The sequence below is a fragment of the Gallinula chloropus genome (genome assembly GCF_964237585.1).
Source record: "Gallinula chloropus genome assembly, chromosome: Z".
NCBI classification, from domain to species: Eukaryota; Metazoa; Chordata; class Aves; order Gruiformes; family Rallidae; genus Gallinula; species Gallinula chloropus.
In genome coordinates, this window is record NC_140089.1 from 51119156 (window position 1) to 51139191 (window position 20036).

At 43.7% G+C, this 20036-nt stretch overlaps 1 protein-coding gene across 2 annotated transcripts; it reads right to left on the minus strand.

Annotated features, from left to right (window-relative positions):
* Window positions 1-2793: 2793 nt before the first annotated feature.
* On the minus strand, window positions 2794-18487 carry CLTA (clathrin light chain A). Of its 2 annotated transcripts, XM_084278053.1 has the most exons (6): window positions 18238-18487; window positions 9821-9858; window positions 8040-8157; window positions 6949-7060; window positions 4253-4288; window positions 2794-3230 (listed from the first exon to the last, which is right to left on the minus strand). In XM_084278053.1, the coding sequence occupies exons 1-6, from the start codon at window positions 18443-18445 to the stop codon at window positions 3059-3061; spliced, it is 684 nt and encodes a 227-aa protein (XP_084134179.1). In that variant the 5' UTR covers window positions 18446-18487; the 3' UTR covers window positions 2794-3058. The 2 variants fall into 2 exon arrangements, with proteins under 2 accessions (XP_084134179.1, XP_084134180.1); XM_084278054.1 differs by lacking the exon at window positions 4253-4288.
* Window positions 18488-20036: the final 1549 nt, after the last annotated feature.

The window sequence follows — 20036 nt, forward strand, 5'->3', positions numbered from 1 at the left end:
CGTAACATTCTCTCCAATCCCCTCCTCTACAAATGCTGATTATCATTTCAGACGGGCTGGCACCTCATCACAAGCTGAACAAAGCAAGGTCTATACCAAAGTGTATTCAGCAGAAGCCTGCAGCATCTCTCAATACTGCAGGAGGTCTTTGTACAGATGCAGCTGGGGTTTTGTTTGACAGATAGGAAGTGTCCAGGTTTTTTGTTCCAGGTTCCACTGACTAGATGCTTCCTGCATCAGCTACATGCTACAGAGACATGCAGCAACAGTGGGAAGTTAAGGCCAGAACACAGAGGAATGAGTACACTTGGCTAGGCCAAATGTAGCACAAAATTCTCACATGAAGTTGCAAAACAAAGTGACAGATGCCAGCCTCTGAAGAAAACAAGTGAGTGTTCAGAAGTCCCCACAAGGGCTCAGACTTGTCCTTATAAACCTGAGTATTCTTTTCCTGAGTGCCACAAGGTCCAAGTATCTAAAGTAGATAGGTTTAAGTAGAGCACTGGGGAGGCCACACCACTGCAGAGACTGCTTCTGGAGTACTGGGTTCAGTTCTGGCATCACCCGTACAAGAGACATATGGACATACTGGAAAGAGTACAACGAAGAGTTAAAAAAGATTAAGCAACTAAAGCATCTCTCCTGTGGAGAAGGGCTGAGAGAGCCAGGATTGTTCAGCTGGGAGGAGAAAAAGCTCAGGGGTCATCTCAGCGTGTACAAAACACACTTGGAATGAGGGTGCAAGGAGCACAGAGCCAGACTCTTTTCAGTGGTGCCCAGTGACAGGACAGTGACAGTGGGCACTGATGGAAGTGTGGGATGTTCAGGAGGAACCTCTGGAATGTTTCTTCACTGTAAAGGTGACCAAGCACTGGCACAGTCCGCCCAGAGCAGCAGTGGAGGATCCCTCCTTGGAGATCTTCAAAAGCTGCCTGGACTTGGCTCTGAACATGTGACACTAATTTGCCCTGTTAGGGCAGAGGAGTTGGACCAGGTGACCTCCAGAAGTCCCTTCCAACCTCAGCCTTTCTGTACACATACAGCAGGCAAGAATGAAACAGTGAGCTAGCATGTTTGACTATAAAATTAAGGCAGAAAGTCGACACAAGCTGGGAGATAACCAAAACCCAGAGTTGCTTGTTAAGTGTTCCAGGTAGATGGTGTACATAAAAAAATGCAGACACATTATGATCTCCTGCAAACCCAGCTTGTAAGACTTCAGTAATATTGCTTTGGCCTTGAATTTGAGAGTATTTGCTCATTTTCTTAGGATTGCAGCTCAAACCCATGCCCTCAGGACAGATAAAGAGGCCTATAAGACAGGACAGCATGATGATTAATGAGTTCCAGAACTCACTATGCAGGAACCCCTCTAATTGGTTCTCAAACTCCAGTAAATTCACATTCATATTTTAAACACTGTACATTCAATGCAGTGGAGGTTTTTCATTAAATTGCTAATTCACTCTGGAAGCCTTTGCTTCTACAGCTTTTGAGTAGCAGAAAGGAAGTTTTCAGTCAAAATTGATGTGTAATTAATCAAGGCTAGCACTGATTTATCAGTATTCTGTAGACTTGTTCTGTGCTTCAGTCCTGTTAAACTCACCTGCAGTATCCCTGTGCAGTTAAGAAAAGTACTCTCCTGTTTTAATTTTTCACAGAATTAAGCTTCAGGGCCTGTATTCCACTATCGTTTTCATCACCTCCCATCAGTAGCTTGTGAATACACTTGTAAACATGAGAACAGCTCCAGTTACTACAGACTACAGTAAGGTACAGCTTAATTATTGAAGCCCAACTCAGTACCTTGTCCACCAAAGGGGCATAACTACCAGTAAGGTGGTTGCTGTGCAGCAGCTCCCTAAACCTCTAAATTCCAATCTGCACCGTAACCCCTCTTCAAACTGTCTGGACTAACCTTCCAGCTTGTACCCAAGAGTTAAAACAGTTATGTTACACACTATTTAAAGCTACTGTATCTTTGATAAAAGGGGTGAAATAATGTATGAGACTGTGCTTAGGACAAACAGCTAAGGTAAGTCTTACCGGAGCAAGGGTAGAATACAGCCCTTGTGAATGCTGAGTGAGATTAGAGAGCAAAGGAAGCAGCAGAACAGAGATTTTTCTGGATCAGTTTGTTTCAAATTCAACCACCTTGGCAGAGAAAACTCCAACCCAGTAGATGAGCAGCAGTTAAGAGCAAGTCTTCTTTTATCTTGCTCTCCATATCTCCAGTCCACCACCTTGGTGGGAGAAAGTGTCTGCAAGAGTCAGTAAGGAAAAGGGGACAGTTCAAAAAATACCCAGCTTCTGCACAATGGGATTTGGCATATGAAGCCAGTGGTGAATACATGGCAAAACAGAATATGAAGTAGAATATCAATGCCTTCACTACTCAGTGCCCTGTGTGGTACTTCTAGCCTAAGATCTGCAGTTGGAGTGACAACAGAAAACTACTCAGAAATGCTTACCTGCAGAAGGCAAGTGTCCTCAGTTCCACTAGAAGTGAGATAAGCTCCTTAACAAGCCTGCTGCTCCATTTTCCTAGACCTTGTATCTTGTGAGATAAATTGGATAGGGAAGCAGTTTTTAAACTAAAGCTCTCAAGAGCTTTAAGAAAGCTTATGGAGACAAGCAGGACAGCTTCTGAGAGATCAGCAGCACTGCCCACTGGTCAGTCACCAGAAGGATGAAATCACTAGCAATTAAGATAAATCTTTGTCAAACACCCCCTGTCAAAAGGAAGCATGAGAGCTTGCTTATCAATTCATCCACAGCCAACACATATTCCAGTTTAACAGATCTTTAATATCAGTAATGTGGGAAGCAACATCTCAGTGCATCACAGCACAAACCAGTTTCGGAGGTTCTCCCATTTCAGACACAGAAAGGAAACATGAAGAACAACATGCAATCAAACAATGGTCAGGTCTAGATACATCACGGGGTTTGTTCAAAAAAAGCCAAATATTGAAGCAATTAATCCAATTACTGCAAACACAGCTTCTCTGAGTAAGGTTAAGGTATTGCATTTGTAGTGTTTCCATTGTGCTTTGCTTCAGCGAACCAGTGGCGCCTGCTTGAGCGAGATGAGGACTGAGCGCATGCGGGACACGTCTTTTGCCTGCTTACTAGACTTGGGATTAAAGTCACAGAGCTGAGCCACACGTTCCCACTCAGTGCCCGGAAAAACATCTTCTGCATCATTCACAAAGGCTTCTTCAGCTGCCCTAAAAGCAATGCAATGCACCTTGCGTTAAGGCCCAGCACGTAAGGCACTCCTTCCCTCTCTCAGGATGCAGTTTCTCTCAGCATATTTCTGAGAAATGTGCCCTGACAGCTGCTTGTGGACACTATGGCTACTTCAGCTCCCACTGCCCCAACCCTGGAGACAAAAGTAGGTTGCAGTAGTATGCTATGCACAAGCAGAGCAGAGTATTGCTGTGTAAAATGTTGGAATACAGGTGTTTGGTTTTAAGAATAGTTACTGAGACTTTGTCTAAAGGGTCAGCATACAAACTGCCAGGAAGTAAGGTTTTTTTTTCTAATTAGGGACTGAATTTATGCCCCAGTCTTAAATAGTTATGCCTCTGCCACTTGATGTTTTACACTGGGCACTTGCCAGCTAGAAAATTAGAACTCCCTGCAAGCATGTCTTAAAGCAGACTCCCTCTGAGGGTTTAGATCAGGCCCAAGGCATACAGGCCATCATAAAACTATCTGCTGATGATACCCAATGCTATAGTGAAGCAGCATGAATCAAAAGGAACTTAAGTCATGAAACCCATGCTTGCAGGTGCTATAGGCCAAGGCATATCTCAGCAGAGGGGATGGCTCAACTGAGATCAGTTTACAGAATAAACACATTTCCCCTGCTCACACCCTAAGGAGCAGTTTTACATAACATACAGATTAGAGTCAATGGCTTCCCAGCTGTATCCTTTCAGCACTGCTGTGCTGACAACAGCTTTGCTGTAATGCATGGATAACACTCCAGCATCTAGTTTTGGTGAACTGTGGGGTCCTGGTAGCTGTCTAGGTGCAATAGCAGTAAGCAACAGGAGATCAAACCAAATCCATCTACTCCAACAAGCAGTACAGAAAAAGCAGTGAAGATGACTCTCTCATGAGGGTTCAGCACTGTTCACAGGGATGAAAAGGTTACAGACACCACTGAAGACAAGGGTCACTAAAACACTGCTACTTTGTGACATGACACTTTTAAGGGGCAGTGAAGATTTTTTTACTTAACTGTTCTAGGCTGTAGCAAGGATGATTTATGTTTGTGCTTAAAGGTGAAGAAGAAAAGAAACAAGGAGAGAAAGTTTAAGTCAGATATAGAAGATGAGAATGAGTTTAATGCAGATGATCAGCTGGCTGAACATGCACTAGTAGCTTAGTCTACATTCAGGAAACAGGCTGCCGATTTTATTCTATAGCACTTACACTGCACATTTGCACTGATATGAAAAAAAAAGGGTTTTACTGGGAAAATCTATCAGAATCAACTCCAGGAGACTTCTGAAGTGTCAAACACCACCTGTAAATCCATCATTTCACAAGTCTTGTCTTACATTCTCCTACAGTTAGGCAATTAATTCCACGCTGGACCTTCAATATTAATGCACTTAAAGCCACACCATGGCTCACCAATTCACCTTTTAAAGGTGTCACCTTAGAATCTGTGACATGGTCATCTTTCAATTCAAGTCTACAAATTAAGGGAAGAAATTAAAACACATAAACAAGCCAATGAACATTGCAATCCTTCCACATCACGGAAACTAGCATATTCATTGGGTCTTCAAAGTCATGGCTGTATTCTCACTGATACAATAGGCTGGTAAAACGATTACACAGAGCTGCTCCTAGATGTCCTCCCAGCAGCTAATGTTATTTTCCAATACCACCTTCTTGTACTTTTCCTTTGTTCTCTAGTAGCTTTATAATTCTACATGCATGCACCCCCTCTGCCCTGATTTCTGGCACATCATTCTTTTCCACCTTCCTTGGCTTTAGACATATGTGCACGCAGCACTTGAATATTTTTTTTCTAACTATGTAGGCAAATGAGCACAAATCAGGAACTCGATGCCTGTTATGCAGAGCAGAGTTAAACTCTGTGCTTCTCTGCAGATACGACTAGGACTAAATGGAGCACCCTTATCAGACCACAGACACTAACCCAATATGCCCAGCAAAACATCTTGCCAAGCAGCTGTTTCCAGGCCAGAGAACACTACAAACCCTACATCTAAGGACTACTGAAATCGTTACCACAGTTCCAGTGGTATGTATACTACATCACCTAACCTGAAAGTGATGGATGTTGTGCAGTGTATGGATCCTTACTGGAAAACTGCACTTGATACAGATCAAAGTCAGTCCAAAAAGGAAGAGGTATAAACTTGTATTAGTTTATGCTGCCTTGAAGTATTCAGATGCCACCTTCTGACATTCAGCACTATTTCTGATCCTTCTCATTACCTAGTTGACTAGAAAACAGAATTAGTAGTTAAGCAACATACACATAACCAATCACGTCAGCGAAGGGTTGTTTGTAGAAAGCTTCATCTGCCACCCTATGTAGCAAGTAGTCCAACAGGCAGGCAAGCAGGCAGGAGAAAAGAGATAAAGGTGAGAAGTAGGGAATACAGCTGGAGGCAGTTTTAACAAGCACATTAACCTTGCATGACCTAGACTTACTGTAACAGGAAAGCAGCTAGCACATGGAATGTATCAATTAAGCCACTGCCTCAGAGGATCAACAGAAGAGTTCTGCTACACCCCAAAAATTGGGACCAGTTAGTTTAGGACTAGAGTCCCAGTGTTAGTGTTGTCCACTGGACAGCAGCTGCCATTAGGAAAGAGATCTTAGACCGATGAGAATGCCAAACACATCATCTGGGCAACACTGGTTATAGGGACTCTACTCCAGAATGTGTATTCTGCACTCAAACACTGGCCACAATAAAGCTATGCGAGTATCACAAGCTTTGGTCACCAACTAGAAAAGTGACAACCCTGTATTTCTTTCTTGGCCTAACCAAAAGACTACCTCAGGAATGGAAGCATCAAATCCATCATTGTGTTGGAATTACAGGCCTCCTTTTTTCCTTTACTAGGAAGCAGAGTCTACCTAGAAGCCTACTTAAGGCAAACCTGCTGATCATTTTGCTAAGAACAATGGTGTCTCAAAGAACAGTTTATCTTGAGTCTGTGGGTTCCTGGAGTATAAAGCAGCCCTGATGATTACTTGGACAGAAGGAAACTAGCAAGCCTAGGGCAGAAGTTGATATCTCAAGTGGTATTAAGTCAGTACTATCATATTTACCTTTATATAGCTTGAAGTCAAAATTCACATGGAACCTCCAAGAAAGTGTAATAGATTACTCACTAGCAGTGAAGACATGGGTTTCTGCTCCAGGGCCCAAAATAAGACAATTCAAATGCAGTACAGACCCAGCCAGCATTTAGTTCTTCACTAGCAGAACTGTGTCAGGTAATTTCAAGCATTTCTAAAAGTAGCAGCCAAATGTTGTAAGGTATCTCATGAAGTAACTTGTGGCAAAGTCTAACTACAAGGCCACTTCCACGTGTTCTACAGATAGCAAGTAATTAACAGCCACTGAAGATCTTTGCAGCTAATGGCATGCAAAGAAGTAGGTAGATTAAAACTTCTTTCTGGCCATATTCAAACTTTGTGTCTTAAGAAATCTTCAATAATTCTGGTTGATTAGCTTAATGCTTTCTCTTGCTACTCTTGCACATGTAATCTAGATTCCATGAAAACTTAATCTACCACTGGAGATCCACTTCTTATTAGGAGAGGTTACTGTAATGATCCAGAGGGCTACTGCCTTAGGACATACTAAAAGTACTCTAATCTCTCCCCCATTACTTTCATAACCAGTACTGTAACTCTGCAGAAGACTGGAGAAACCTTACCTGTTGCTCACTTTTGTTTTCTGGAGTTTTTCATCTTGCCTTGCATACCACTCCTCCAACTCTTTTATTGCTTTCTCTTTCCATTCTGCTTCCTGCTTCCGTGAGTTTGCATCTGAAGATTTAAGAATCTATTTGTCAGTCGTGTTCGTTGCAGGTGGATCACTACCATTTCAGCTGAAGGTTCAGGGTGCACTCTAGTGCAGATCTACTCAGGTAAGGGTTAGAAGATTTCCTGATTTAGGCCATAAGAACTCTAAATACTATGAACATTCAGAGGATTAGGCAAGCAGAGTGCTTGTGCTGTGTAAATGGGACAGTCCATCTCAGCTTAGGTTCAGTATCTGTAGACCAACTCAGATTCAGCAAGTCTGTTGATCTGCAAACTGTTCAAAACCAGAAACAGTCACCTTGCTATGCTGGTGTTCAAAGCTCAAAAGAGTGCATGGGCATAGGCAAAGTGAGGAAGCCCTGCACTCAGCATGCTTTTATACCAAGCCTACAGTTTAGGACAAGTGCATCCCATACGTAACTAGCAATGGGCTCCAGAACCACATTGTATAGAGGGTTCTGTCCTAACATTTTTGAGCAAAGCTTCCTCCCTAATGCAAGTGGAAAGCATACCAGTTTGTGAGCTCTTAGTACATGTTCACAGGTAGCTATCACTGCATTTGATAGCTGCACTCATTAGTTACTAGTCCATCACCTGATTTAGCTATTAGATTAACATCTGTGTGACAACAGATGGCCTCAGCAATTACAAAGTGAACAATCTTTATCCTTTGAAAACAGCACTGATGGTGCAGTATTTATTCAATCTTTTCTGCTGATAAAAGCTAATCATTTTCTGTTACCCTATTTGCAGGTAAAGGATAGGCCACATAAATACTTAGCTGGTTCAGAGAGCCACTTGTTTGCTGACTCCAACACCAGTATAAAGTCTACTGACTGGAAGACTGTCCAGGCTTGCTGCCCAAACTCAAGAAGCTTGTTATGATGCCAAGAGCCAGAAGCCATGGCTGAGAATTCTGCTGCTTAAGAAACTGCCACTAAGTTACTCACAAGCAAGAACAATACTCCAACACCTTCCTTACCAAGTTGCTCCAGACGCTCCTTTTGCTCTTCTCTCCACTTACGAATACTCTCTGGTTCTGACTGCAGTCGATCTACTTGGGATATGGCTGCATAGGAGTCTGATGGACCATTACTCTCCTTAAATAGAAGAAAGAGTAACATCATTTATACATATGAACTGAGTATTTCAGATACCTGCCTGTAGGCTACACTAATGTTATGGTAACTTTATGTAATTTGGTAATGTATACCACGATTAACATGAAAAACGTCTTGCCACAAATTACAGCAAGACTGAAGCAAATTAATACAGGGCTGCCTCTCAGAATCAAGGATCAAACACAAATCTAAGTTCACTGGGAAGTTAAATTATGCCAGAGCTCCATGCCTGAAGAAAGCAGAATACATCACCTAGCACCCTGCTATACAGCTGCAGGCATTCATTTCACCTTAAGCACTAGCTGTGGAATTAATTACATAATTTTAATTGCTGTATTCTATGCTGCATACAAGAGGCATTTGAACATTTAAGCAAAGCATTATTTTTGCAACAAAGCAGCCAAAGGATTTGCAATAAATGGAACTATATTTAATACACCAGATTTCTGAAGCTAATTAATATTAATGCTATTTGGCACAAAGTCCAACAACCCTACTCTTCACAAACCTAAGAAATAACACTCTTGACAGAACAAGATGGATTGCAGGTTGTATCAGATTTGGCTGAGTCTTGCCCCTCTTTGGACCTCCTGAAGCTCTTGAAGCAATAATGTAAAGACCAGGAGCCAGGTACCAGACTTCCCAACCAATCCAAACCAAAATTAATTGACCAGTTGCATAGCCAAACTAGTTACAAGTAGCAAAACCAAAAGTTACGTATGGCCCATTCAGTTATTTCTTATTAAGAAGCTGTATCAACCAAAGCAGCCGGTCACTTTAAACTGCAAACACAAACACAAGACACTTCATTTACTTTCTGTTGTATATGGAAGCACAAAGGCCTAGTAAGAATCAGTCCTCCTACTGATCTCACAGCAATGGTGAAGCTATGAAAGTGTTAGCAGCAACAAAAGACATTTGTGCCTCCACAAAGCTCAGTGTTCACTTAAAACTCCATGGCTCATGGTACCCCCTTCCTTAGCATTCATTTAATCAGGGCTGTCCAACCAACTCTGACAGCAAGCAATGACAATGCCCTAGCCAAACTGGTATGAAATTCAGTTACTATACAATGATTGCTTTAGCATGCTTCATCCCTCCCTGACACTAATAGAGCAAGTATCTCCTCCTTTTGTCATTAGCATACCTGACTAGCATACTTGCATATTATGATTGAGCTATTTAGTCAGCAGCTTAATTCCATGCAACTGTATGTCACTGAAAAGCATACAGTTAGCTCAGTTAGCTCCCTGTAAGATCATTCTTGACCACACAACCAGGTCACGTGAATTATCCTTAAAGAATAAAGAACAAGCAATTCAGAAAACTCCCCTTTAAACTAGATGGTCAGAGCATGCTGTCATCTTATTAGCCAGTGGCAAGTCAACATTAAGTCATATCAGATTCTGCTTACAAGGGTTATGGCCTATCAAGCCATAATTCAAAATGGAATGCTGCTTTAAATTGCCTCTATATTCAGAGGGACATATTAAGACCACTAACAGCTTTATGAGATGAGCTATCACAATAGAAATTCCTCTTCAGAGATGAAAGTACATTACAGACAAGTGGGTAGTCTAGATCAAGGTGAAGTTGTCAGATCAGAACAGCACATTCCAAGTACAGAGTGCTTCTACCTTACCTGATAGATGTCTCCATTAACCACTCCATCAACAGCACCTGTAAAGAAGTGACTGTTATTTAGCCATTCGATAAGAGACAGAACAGCCAGATTTACCGATTTCAAAAACTTGCATGGAAAGCTTTAGCAGAGTATAAAATGTGGGCATTATGCAAATAAGTGTTACCCCTGTGGGGTCACTTCCTTACCTCTGCACTTTTCTAGATAGGCACAAAAAAAAATTAAGTGAGATGATATTCTGTGGAACCAGTAATACCAGGTAATTTCTTCATCCCAAAATCATGCTTCAGGCTACAGAAACAGCAGAGCTCATACTGCTGAGAAGTTGCAACAGATCATGTTCTACAGTTACTCCTACTTTCTCCTCCCTATCTTAGAAGCTGACTACTAGGCAACTGTTTACAAGTTAAGAAGCATGACTCTCACTGGTTTAGTCTCTACCTGGAAGATTAGCAGTCCTGCAGCCAATACTTAGTAATTCTTATCCTCATACCTCTGAGCTTCTAATCAGCTCAAAAGATAGAGATGACATTTCTAGCAAAGTCACCTTTTGCTGCCTTCTGTGATGACATGTTTGATAACTTCCTATTTCAACTGCAGCACTGTTCCCTTTGAAGTAATACTGGCTGTAAAGCCTCAGGAACAGGACCAGTTAGGAATCTTTGCCACAGAACACTGGAATGTCATCTTCTTGAAATACAGACATAGGGAACATATGCCAATTGGAACACAAATAGTTTCACAAACACAAAGTAAGTGTCCAGACTATGCAAAATTCAAAGATTGTCAAGAACAGCTAAATCCCAGCAAAACATCTATGTGGAACAATGCTATGTAACATCCAACTGCCTGCATGATAAGAAGTCATGTTACTACCTTTGTCTCACCAATAATGCTAACATGGAGAAATGTACCACACAGGAGTGTTTCTGCCATGTTACTAATACACTCTTCAATGAAAAAAAGAGGCTCTACTAGTGTCACCCAATAGTAAGCAGAAAAACAACTTATTTTGTACCACCATCCTAAATACGATAGTTAATTTACCTAAAACCAAGAGCATTAGGCTGTTACGTACTTTCTCTCTGGCTATGTATCACCCAGTATAACACTAGAGTTAATGGCACTCAGCAAGCTTTTCATATTCCTTTATCAGTTAACTAGAAGTATTAAATCCTTATCCATGACCACTGAATACCAATCATTAACATCAGTTCAAACATGGGACTTAAGTCATAAGATAGTAATCTCCAAGAACATAGTTACTAGCTTCAGGAGGGACAGACTCAAGTTAACAAAAACTAGCTTTTCAGTTGTGATAACTGTGTTTTATAACCAGAGTACTACATCTGAAAACTAGAAGCTACTTTGCCTGATGGCTACTCCTCTTCAAGTTGCAACAGCTGAAAAGAACTGGTTTGAGAAGCACAGAAAGCTAACAGCTTCTGTCTGCTTCACACCAGCTACCATGCCCATCACTTCACATCAGTTGGTAGAGATCACGACAAGTACACTGACTCAGGCACCTACAACCCACTAAACAGGTTTAGAAAGCCTAAAACCCACAAAGAAAACATGCTTATATTTCACTCTCCTTCAAATGAAGCCCATCTGCACTACAGATGCATGCTGTAGCTGTTCACCTTGTCTTTACAGGGATGATCTTAAAGCTAAAACAAGGCCTATAATTCATATTGTCATCAACAGCTTGAATAAGCCAGCTACCCACTGCCTACCTTGCAAGAGCAGAGTGTTTCACGTGTGCAGACAATCAAACTGGGGACACAAGCGTATCACTGTGAGGCCCAAGAGAAGGTAGCCATTAAATATATGTAGTTCTCATCTCCAGAAGGAAGTCAGTTGCTTCATGAGAGAGTGGCTTGGGAAGTACTGGCTCACCAGCTAGGCAAGAGGGCTAGTAAGTCATGAAGACTAAGAGCCGTGATAATATGATTAAGCTTTCCTGTTAAACAAAAAACCCACATTCATTAAAGTCTTCAGTACTCAGGCTGGTAGCAACACAGGTAACAGCAACATCACTGCTGAGGGCTGCATCTGAGATAATACAGAAGCATTTGTCTTAGGGCTGCTTTTATTCTGTATGGAAACAGGCACAGAGCCAAGTGTTTCCAGAGTACACCCAGGGCAGATGCATGAAAAGTATTAAAGCAAACTACCCATCTCTTTGGAGATCTCCAGAACTTGTGATTAAGATGCGAAGTCAGCATGCTGACTATGCAGACTGCAACAGAAGAGGAAGTGGCATTGTACCAGCACATTACCATATGCCAATACAAGTATGCTAAGTGGAGCCAGACCAATAGTCAGATTCACTCATTTTAGCTCTCCAGTCTCAGTGTTCAGTATGAAGTCTAGAAAAGCTACCTGCTTCCCAGCATATCAGTAATCAATACTAGTTGTGTACCAGACTTCTTTGTCTACATAAGCATATCATTTCATACCTGAATTCCCACAGAAAAAACATAAATATTATTACTGTTATCATGATGTTTTCATCAGCCATTAACAATGAGAGTTCTCTACTGGCTTCAGAGTCCATCCAATTCTATCACTGCACTACATCTTGAAACTCCTGAAGTTAATGGACCTGTATGCCTTGGTGTTTGCTTCTTAAGATAAAACTTTATTTGTAAGGATACTGTTGCACATAACATGTCAAAACCTCTACAGTTCTGTAACACATGCTGACAATAGTGTAATAATGAACTTCTATACAGCAACCCACACAGTTCTTAAGAGTCTAGAATGATTCAGAGATGGGAATCCGTATCACCTACCTTGCATCCACAGAAAAGAAAAAGTAACAGCCAAGCTTGCCAGAAACCAGTGCTAGAATCAGTGCCCTCCACATGTACCAGGGCTTACAAAAGAAAGGGCCAGGTAGCTTGAATATAACAACAGTTCTGTCACTTCAGTCCTGCAGGTCAACATACGGCTTCAGAGGCTTATCACAGTAAGGCTGAACTACTCTGAAGGTAACTACTTGCATTAATACCAGATTCAGTACTACTTGGCATAAAAAGTTTGCTTAGCCTTGTTCACTAGCCACTCTCAAGTCTAATTCTCGAAAGACAGCTAACAGAACAATCAGAGGCAGGACTTTGCAGAGGTGGTCCAATATCCTAATGTCAGGGAAGGCAGCAGGCCTGCCAGCAGCCTGGCTCTCCTCACAGAAGGCATAGGCCCTGACAATATCGTTGAGCTCCCATGAGACAGGGAAGTTACTCATGCTGAGAGGATTTTGTTAATCGCATTCTCAAGACACATCAGCCTTGAAGACAGGGGTATAGACTGGTCTAAACCAAGGAGTTATGGGAAGGTATTTGGAAGTAAGTGAACATGTCAAGAACCAGTCATAATAGATGGTCCTAAAAGCAGGTATGTGGATGCTTTTAGACATCAATTAGCTATAAGATATGCCTATCAGAACCTGTTATAATTACTAACCAATCAGTTTGGTGTGAGCAGTGTGTGTAACCAATTAGCAATTTTTTAGCTTGCCATGTTTGCAGTAACAAATGTATATAATCTGTGTGATTTCACTCAATAAACAGCTTCACCTTAATTCATATTGAACTGCGTGTTGCCCGTCACCAGTCTCCACATACTAACACACAGACGATGTCTTCCTATTCAACTATGCTTTGGGCAATATCCTCAGGCAGGTGAAATAAACTTCAACATGAACACAGACTAAAGTATTTTTCAGCTACGTTCCACATCTCTTTTTCAGAGTTAGTACCTTACTTGATTGCTACTTTGGTGGATCTAGTAGCTACAGGATATAACTAAGTGTCCTGGGTTCAGCCAAGATGTGGTTAATTTTCATAAGAAGTCAGGGTAGGGCATAGCCAGAACAGAAAACCCAAACTAATCAAAGGGGGTATTCCATACCATGTGGGATCATGCTGTGTATAAGGGGGATAGTCAGAAAGCAGCAGTGTGGTCCTTACACATACAGCTTGGAAGACAGTCCAGCTTCAGGACAGGTCTGAGCTGTGGGGTTCAGCAAGAAACCGCATTGTGTGTCACCTGCTTTGTATATTCTTTTCTAAGTTGTGTTATTATTTCCCTCTCCCTGTGCTGCCCCATCAAACTGTCCTTTATCCCAACCCACAGGGTTTGCCTTTGTCTGCCCATTCTCCTTATGCAAGAAACTGAGGAATAAATACTTTTTTCTGGCCATAACTCATTCTCATGTCTATGTGCAAAATAAAGGCAAAGAGGTCAGCAAGAGAGCTGTGGTGCTAACTAGAGAGGGAAGGTTGCATATTTTAAAGCAAATTTATATTCAGTCCCTGAAAGACTATTTAAAGCAGTTTACAGACAAAGAAATGCAGTTGAGTTTAAGTCCTGAAGTACTGCATACAGTTCTGGGGTCCCCAGTACAAGACATCTGTTGGAGCAAGTCCAGGGGAGGGCCACAAAGATGACCAGAAAGCCTGCAGTTCCTCTCTTATGAGGACAGGCTAACAGAGTTGGGGTTGTTCAACCTGGAGAAGAGAAGGCTCTGGGAAGACCTTGGCCCTCCAGTACCTAAAGGGGTCCTACCGGAAAGCTGGAGAGGGACTGTTTACAAGGCCACACAGTGACAGGACAAGGGTTAATGGCCTTCAACTGAAGGAGGGCAGATTCATATTCATGATAGAATCATACAATATACTGAGTTGGCAGGGACCCATACGGATCATGTCTCCACACAGGACCAGCCATATCAGAGCATGGGACTGAGTGCATCATCCAGACACTTCTTGAACTCAGTCAGTGTCAGTGCTGTAACCACTTCCCTGGGGAGCCTGTTCCAGTGACAGACCACCCTCTCAGTAAAGAACCTCTTCCTGACATCCAACCTAAACCTCCCCTGTTGCAGCTTCATGCCATTACCTTGGGCTTTATCACTGGTCACAAAAGAGATTGGCACCTGCCCCTTCACTCCCCTTTGTTAGGAAGCCACAGACTGTGATGAGGTCTTGCCTCAGCCTCATTATCTCCAGGCTGAACAAACCAAGGGACTTCAGCCTTTCCTCATAAGACTTCCCCTCCAGACCCTTCACCATCCTTGCTGCCCTCCTCTGGACATAGTCCAATTTTTTGTGTCCCTCCGTACCATGATGCCCAAAACTGCACATAATCATCGAGGTGAGGCCACACCAACACAGTGTAGAGCTGGAGATATAAGGAAGAAACTCATTATTGTGAGGGAGGTGAGGCACTGGCACAGGCTGCCCAGAGAAGCCGTGGCTGCCCCATCCCTGGCAGTGTTCAAGGCCAGGTTGGATGGGGCTTTGGGCAACCTGGTTTAGTGGAGGGTAACCCTGCCCATGGTAGGGGGGTTGGAACTTGATGATCTTTGAGGTCCCTCCTGGTTTTGTGATTTTAGAGAGGGTCATGAGCCCTTCCATAAAAAGGAGAAATGTCATTCACTCATTCATATTTATACGACAGAACTTTAAACTGTGAAGGCAACGTTTCAGACTAGACAGCTTATATTAAACTTGTGTGTATTTTCATGGTTCTTAAAGTACAGAACTGTTTGTCTTTGAATGTAATACTCCGTAAGAAGCTGTCACAAGGTTTTTATATTCCCAGGTTCTGGAAGCCACACAGGTCAACCAGAACTAAATCTCTTCTGCTTGGAGGACATACCAAGTGAACTACTATAACCCAAATACCTAGCAATGTCAGACGAGAGAATTCAAAATTTGACTATAAATAAATGCAGCCATGTATTTATCACTGAAGAGGGGATCTCTAGAGACTAAATTACTAATAACTAGGCAACCACCTTATTACTGGACTAACACCAGTGCTTCCTGTTTGCTGAAGCAGCAATTATGCTTCATCTTTCAATGCAACTAAGATTAGTTTTCAGATGCCCAGGAAGCTTGAACAGGGCAGTTATATACATAATAAATTACCTACTCATTCCAACCAGTATTCCAACCCTGGCCATAGGAGAATGAAGTGATGCTGAATGAGACACAAGAGCTTGAAAACTCTGACATTCCCTCCACATGCACCTAGTATCCACCACTACTACAAAATACACACTACTATCAGTTTCCTGGTATTGACATTAGAAGTTCACAGAGCACCATTGCCTACAAATTTGCTTAATGTTTTTTTAAAAGGCTTCAATTTAAAAACTGTTTTATGAGACACCATGTTTCTTACAAGTGTATTTCAAGAAACTGGTGACTGCTTCTACCAAAATCTTCAAACTTCAGTTGAGAGCTGCCCAAGTTACGATTTTTTGGTGCAGTATTTAGAATGAAAATTCAGCAGACATAAAGGAGTTCAAATGGGTTATGGTTAAAGAAATTAAATCCACAAATACCTAATCACGATGCTTAAGAACTCACATAAGAACCTGTAATATTTTGAGAAGAAATCTGCATTCACCTGTTTAACTGAGTTACAAAACTATTTAATAAACTAATACGCACTAGAGACTAAAGCTGTCTGATAATCGTTAGGATACCAATCAGAAATCTTAAAGACAAGCAGCATCAGAATTCATTAGTTCATCTGTCACCATGCCTGAACCAGTACATTTTGTACTGTTACGGTCTGCACTTTGTAATGAGAAAGGGAGTGCAGGCTCCAACAGTTAACAAATGGATGCTCTGTTAGAAAACCAGACCACCAAAAGTCCACAGGCACAACCTGCTATTCATATTTAACAAGAAAGATGACATACAGATCACACCTAGACTTCCCAAACCCTTACATCAAGTTATTAAATTCATTATTTTGTGATGCTTTTTCTAGAGAAAGTTCTTGGCAGTTTTTGCATTTCATGACAAGTGAATTCACACTATTTGAGGAAAATAACTCTGGAAAAGCAGCTTAAGAACTACTTTTACATAGCCAAACAGTCTAAAAATATTTGGCAAGCTGACTTTTTGATGAGGAATCGCTGCAATAGCCACATCATACACATGTAGAGAAGATATGGATCTAGTAGTCAGTTCTAGCACCTTGTAAGAGAGGCCAGTGTCAGAACTCTCTCCAAACAAATCATTCCTCAAACAGTTAACAACCATAATGTTTGCCTGAGGTTTCTGAAAGTAAAAGGGGAGGTGGTGTCTACTGTATCTGTTTCTGCACTATACCTAGAATAAGGAAGCCAAGTTATGTCTGGCATCAAAACAGGATAATGTTCTGATAACTTATCCTCATGTACTAGGCCTTGAGCAAGTTACTCCACTGTAAACAACCCCTTTACAGGAAGTATGCAGTCTGCATGTTTTGAACTTCATGAATAAGCTAAGTCTAAAGAACTGTGCCACTACTAAATAAGCACTGGAAGCAACAGGTCTCCATTATCCATTTTATCTAGTTGGGCTTTATTTCAAGATCTACTATGAACCTGCGTCCTCATACACAGTATGTGACAGTAACTTCAGACATCAGGTTGTATAGTTAAGACTTCAATTCTAAACGTTTTCCCAACAGTTAACTTGGGACGAAAAGTACTCAACTTGATCTGAAAAAGAGCGGCTGCTTCACAAAGTGACAAAGGACAAGGGCCCCAACAACATGAGCACAAAACACCTTCTTATGAAGATAGTAACAAATACAAGCAAAGTCTTCCAAGAACACTGAAACATCAGCTAGGGGCAGCACTTTTCAACATCCAGTGGGAAGTTCCTTCCCACTTAGAATTCAGCTAAAACCCCAAACCTTTTGTAATCTGAGCCCTGACTGAATACTTCGGTTCCCGTGAGACTGGCTGGAAACACAGGAACCTCTATCTCCCAACAGGCACAGGCACCCTCGAACGAAGGCAATGCTGTGTTCTGCAGCATCTCGCAGTCAGTACAAAGGTTACCAAGGAACAAAGGCTAGAGGTTTAGTAAAATTAAACATTAGCTCGGCCGCTAGCATACTTGAAGACTAAGATCACTGCCTCTTAAAACAGACACGAGCGGCACTGCACAACATACTGGCTGCTTGCAGCAGATCTTCGCCTCAGGGAGGCTCCTGGGTTAGACGAGATCAGTTCCCCGACAGGCCACACGTCAGCAAGCCTGGGCACCCAGGGTCTTGAGAAGCCCTCGCGGGAGCGAGGAGATCTCTCCTAAGCCCAGGAGAGCCAAGGCGGCAGGGCCCAGACCTAAGCCCGGGAGCGTTCCCCGACTGCCAGGCCCCGCTCACCAGCGGCATCTCCTCGCGGTAAAAAGCGGCGGCGAGGGCCCCGCCAGCACCGCCCCCTCCGGCCACCGCGACTCCCTGGGAGAAGGGAAGCAGCGGAACCCCGACAGACCAAGTCCCCTCTCCTACCCTCCCCCCCCACGCCCGCCGGCACCGCCCCTCTCCCCGCAGCCCACTCCCACCCACGGAGAGGGGAGGGTGACGCGGGGCCGCCCTCCCTCCCCTCCCTCCGCGCGTACCCGAGTCCAGGCCCTCCGGAACCTGCAACGCCGCCGGCACCTCGCCGCTCTCCAGGATGCTGTAGCCTTCGTCGTTCTCAATGCCCGCGATCTCGTTCTCCTGCTGCAACAGGAAAGCGGCAGCAGGATCCTCCTCAGCGCCGTCCAGCGCCCCGTTATCGGCCGCAGCCGCCGGCTGCTGAGTGCCGAAGAGCTCCAGGTCAGCCATGGGGGGCGAGAGGCGGCGGCGACAGCACCCGGACTGAGCGACTGCAACTCGCACTACTACGGCTTCCGCGCCTGCAGCTACGCCAGAAATCTGCGCGGAAGGGGAGGGCGCCCGGCCTCTGCCAATGGGAGCCGAGCACCGCCCGGCGGCAAAGCCAATCAGCGAGCCGCGGCGGTGCTAACGGATGAGGTTCGAGCCAATCAGCGCCAAGAGCGCAGGCGCGTCCCGCGTGAGCTGGGGCGCGCGGCGGGATGCACTTGGGGGGAGCGGGGGAAGGCAATGACGGGGGGGGGGGGGGGGGGGGGGGGCGGGGGTGTCGGCGTCGGTCCGGCTCCGCTCCCTTCCAGTGGCTGGCGGCGGGGTCTGCCTCCCGGGTTTCGGGGCCCCGGCGTCCTACGCGCGCAGCACCTGCCCCGGTCGGTACCGACAGGTCTCAGCTCCTGCTTCAGGCTACCACCGGCATTGGGTCCGCGGCCGGCGCTGACTCTCCGCTGCGTTTCTGCCAGGCCGCCCCGTCAAGGGAAGCCGTGCTGGGCGGTGCAGAGGAGCCTCCTGACACGCACCGTGCATTGCCCGGGCCGGACCGGGACAAACACCTCTCTGTTCTGTTCAGGTACAGGCTTTTGGCAGTGACGTTGATCGCTGCCTGTGCCTGGGTTGTCTTGCAGATTTGCCAGCAGTTTATTGGCACAGCAGAGAGTGAGAGGAGGGGAAAATACATAAAGAGTAGAGAAAACCGCACCGGCCAGTGCAACTGAAGCAAGAGGGGTTTGTTACACCGCACTCACACGATGCCTGGAGCATGTTCTGTTTCTCTCCGCTCTTCAGAAGAGGTTCACATATACTTTACATTTCTGAATGCACTCAGATCTATTTTTAAAGTGGTTAAAAAAGCTGTTTTCAAGCTTTGGCACAGATAGGGGGTTGCAGTTCTGCACTTGTGACATTAAGGAAAACAGCACCAGAGTAGTGGCGTTTTCACTGACTCCTTCAGAATGTGTAAATACTGAACAGATGTTTTCAGAGCAGAAAAAAAAAAAGTCTTTCCAACTCTCTGGAAGCCTGTATATAAGAAGAACATTCTACAGCTGACACCTGGACAAGAATTGCCTCAGGAAGTGTCTTTCATCAGAACCTCATTGTGCAAGAGCCAGGAGTTAACAGCAATTAGAAGGTGCAAGTGCATGACTAGGAGCTGGTCCAGGTCCGTCAGAATTCAAGAGGCACTCTCTCAATCTGTTGATGGCTAGGGAACTTCAAGCTATAGACAAAAAATAACAAAAAAATAGCTTTTCTGTTGCCTCTTTCGAGCGACGGAGGGAAGTCAAGGATACGCTCAATATGAGTAATCAGCAAGCTTCCATTTATTATGGCTAACGGCTTTCTTTTATACTATCGTTAATACATATTAATTGTTACTAATGCATATTATAATTGTTACAACTTGATTGGTTCTTGGTTAAAGGTTACATCACTCATCTTGCGGTCTGGGAACGGTGCTTCTTTCTCATTCTCAGGAACAGCAGATCCTTGAAACATACATCTTGTTCTACTTCTTGTTACCGTGTAACATCGCTATCAAAAATACCGA

Coding starts and splice junctions, on each gene's coding strand:
- CLTA (XM_084278053.1), bottom strand. CDS start 18,445: ATGGCTGACCTGGAGCTCTTCGGCACTCAGCAGCCGGCGGCTGCGGCC. Junction 8,158..9,820: donor TTAATGGAGACATCTATCAG/GTAAGGTAGAAG, acceptor CTTCTATTTAAG/GAGAGTAATGGTCCATCAGA. Junction 7,061..8,039: donor GGAGCGTCTGGAGCAACTTG/GTAAGGAAGGTG, acceptor TTAAATCTTCAG/ATGCAAACTCACGGAAGCAG.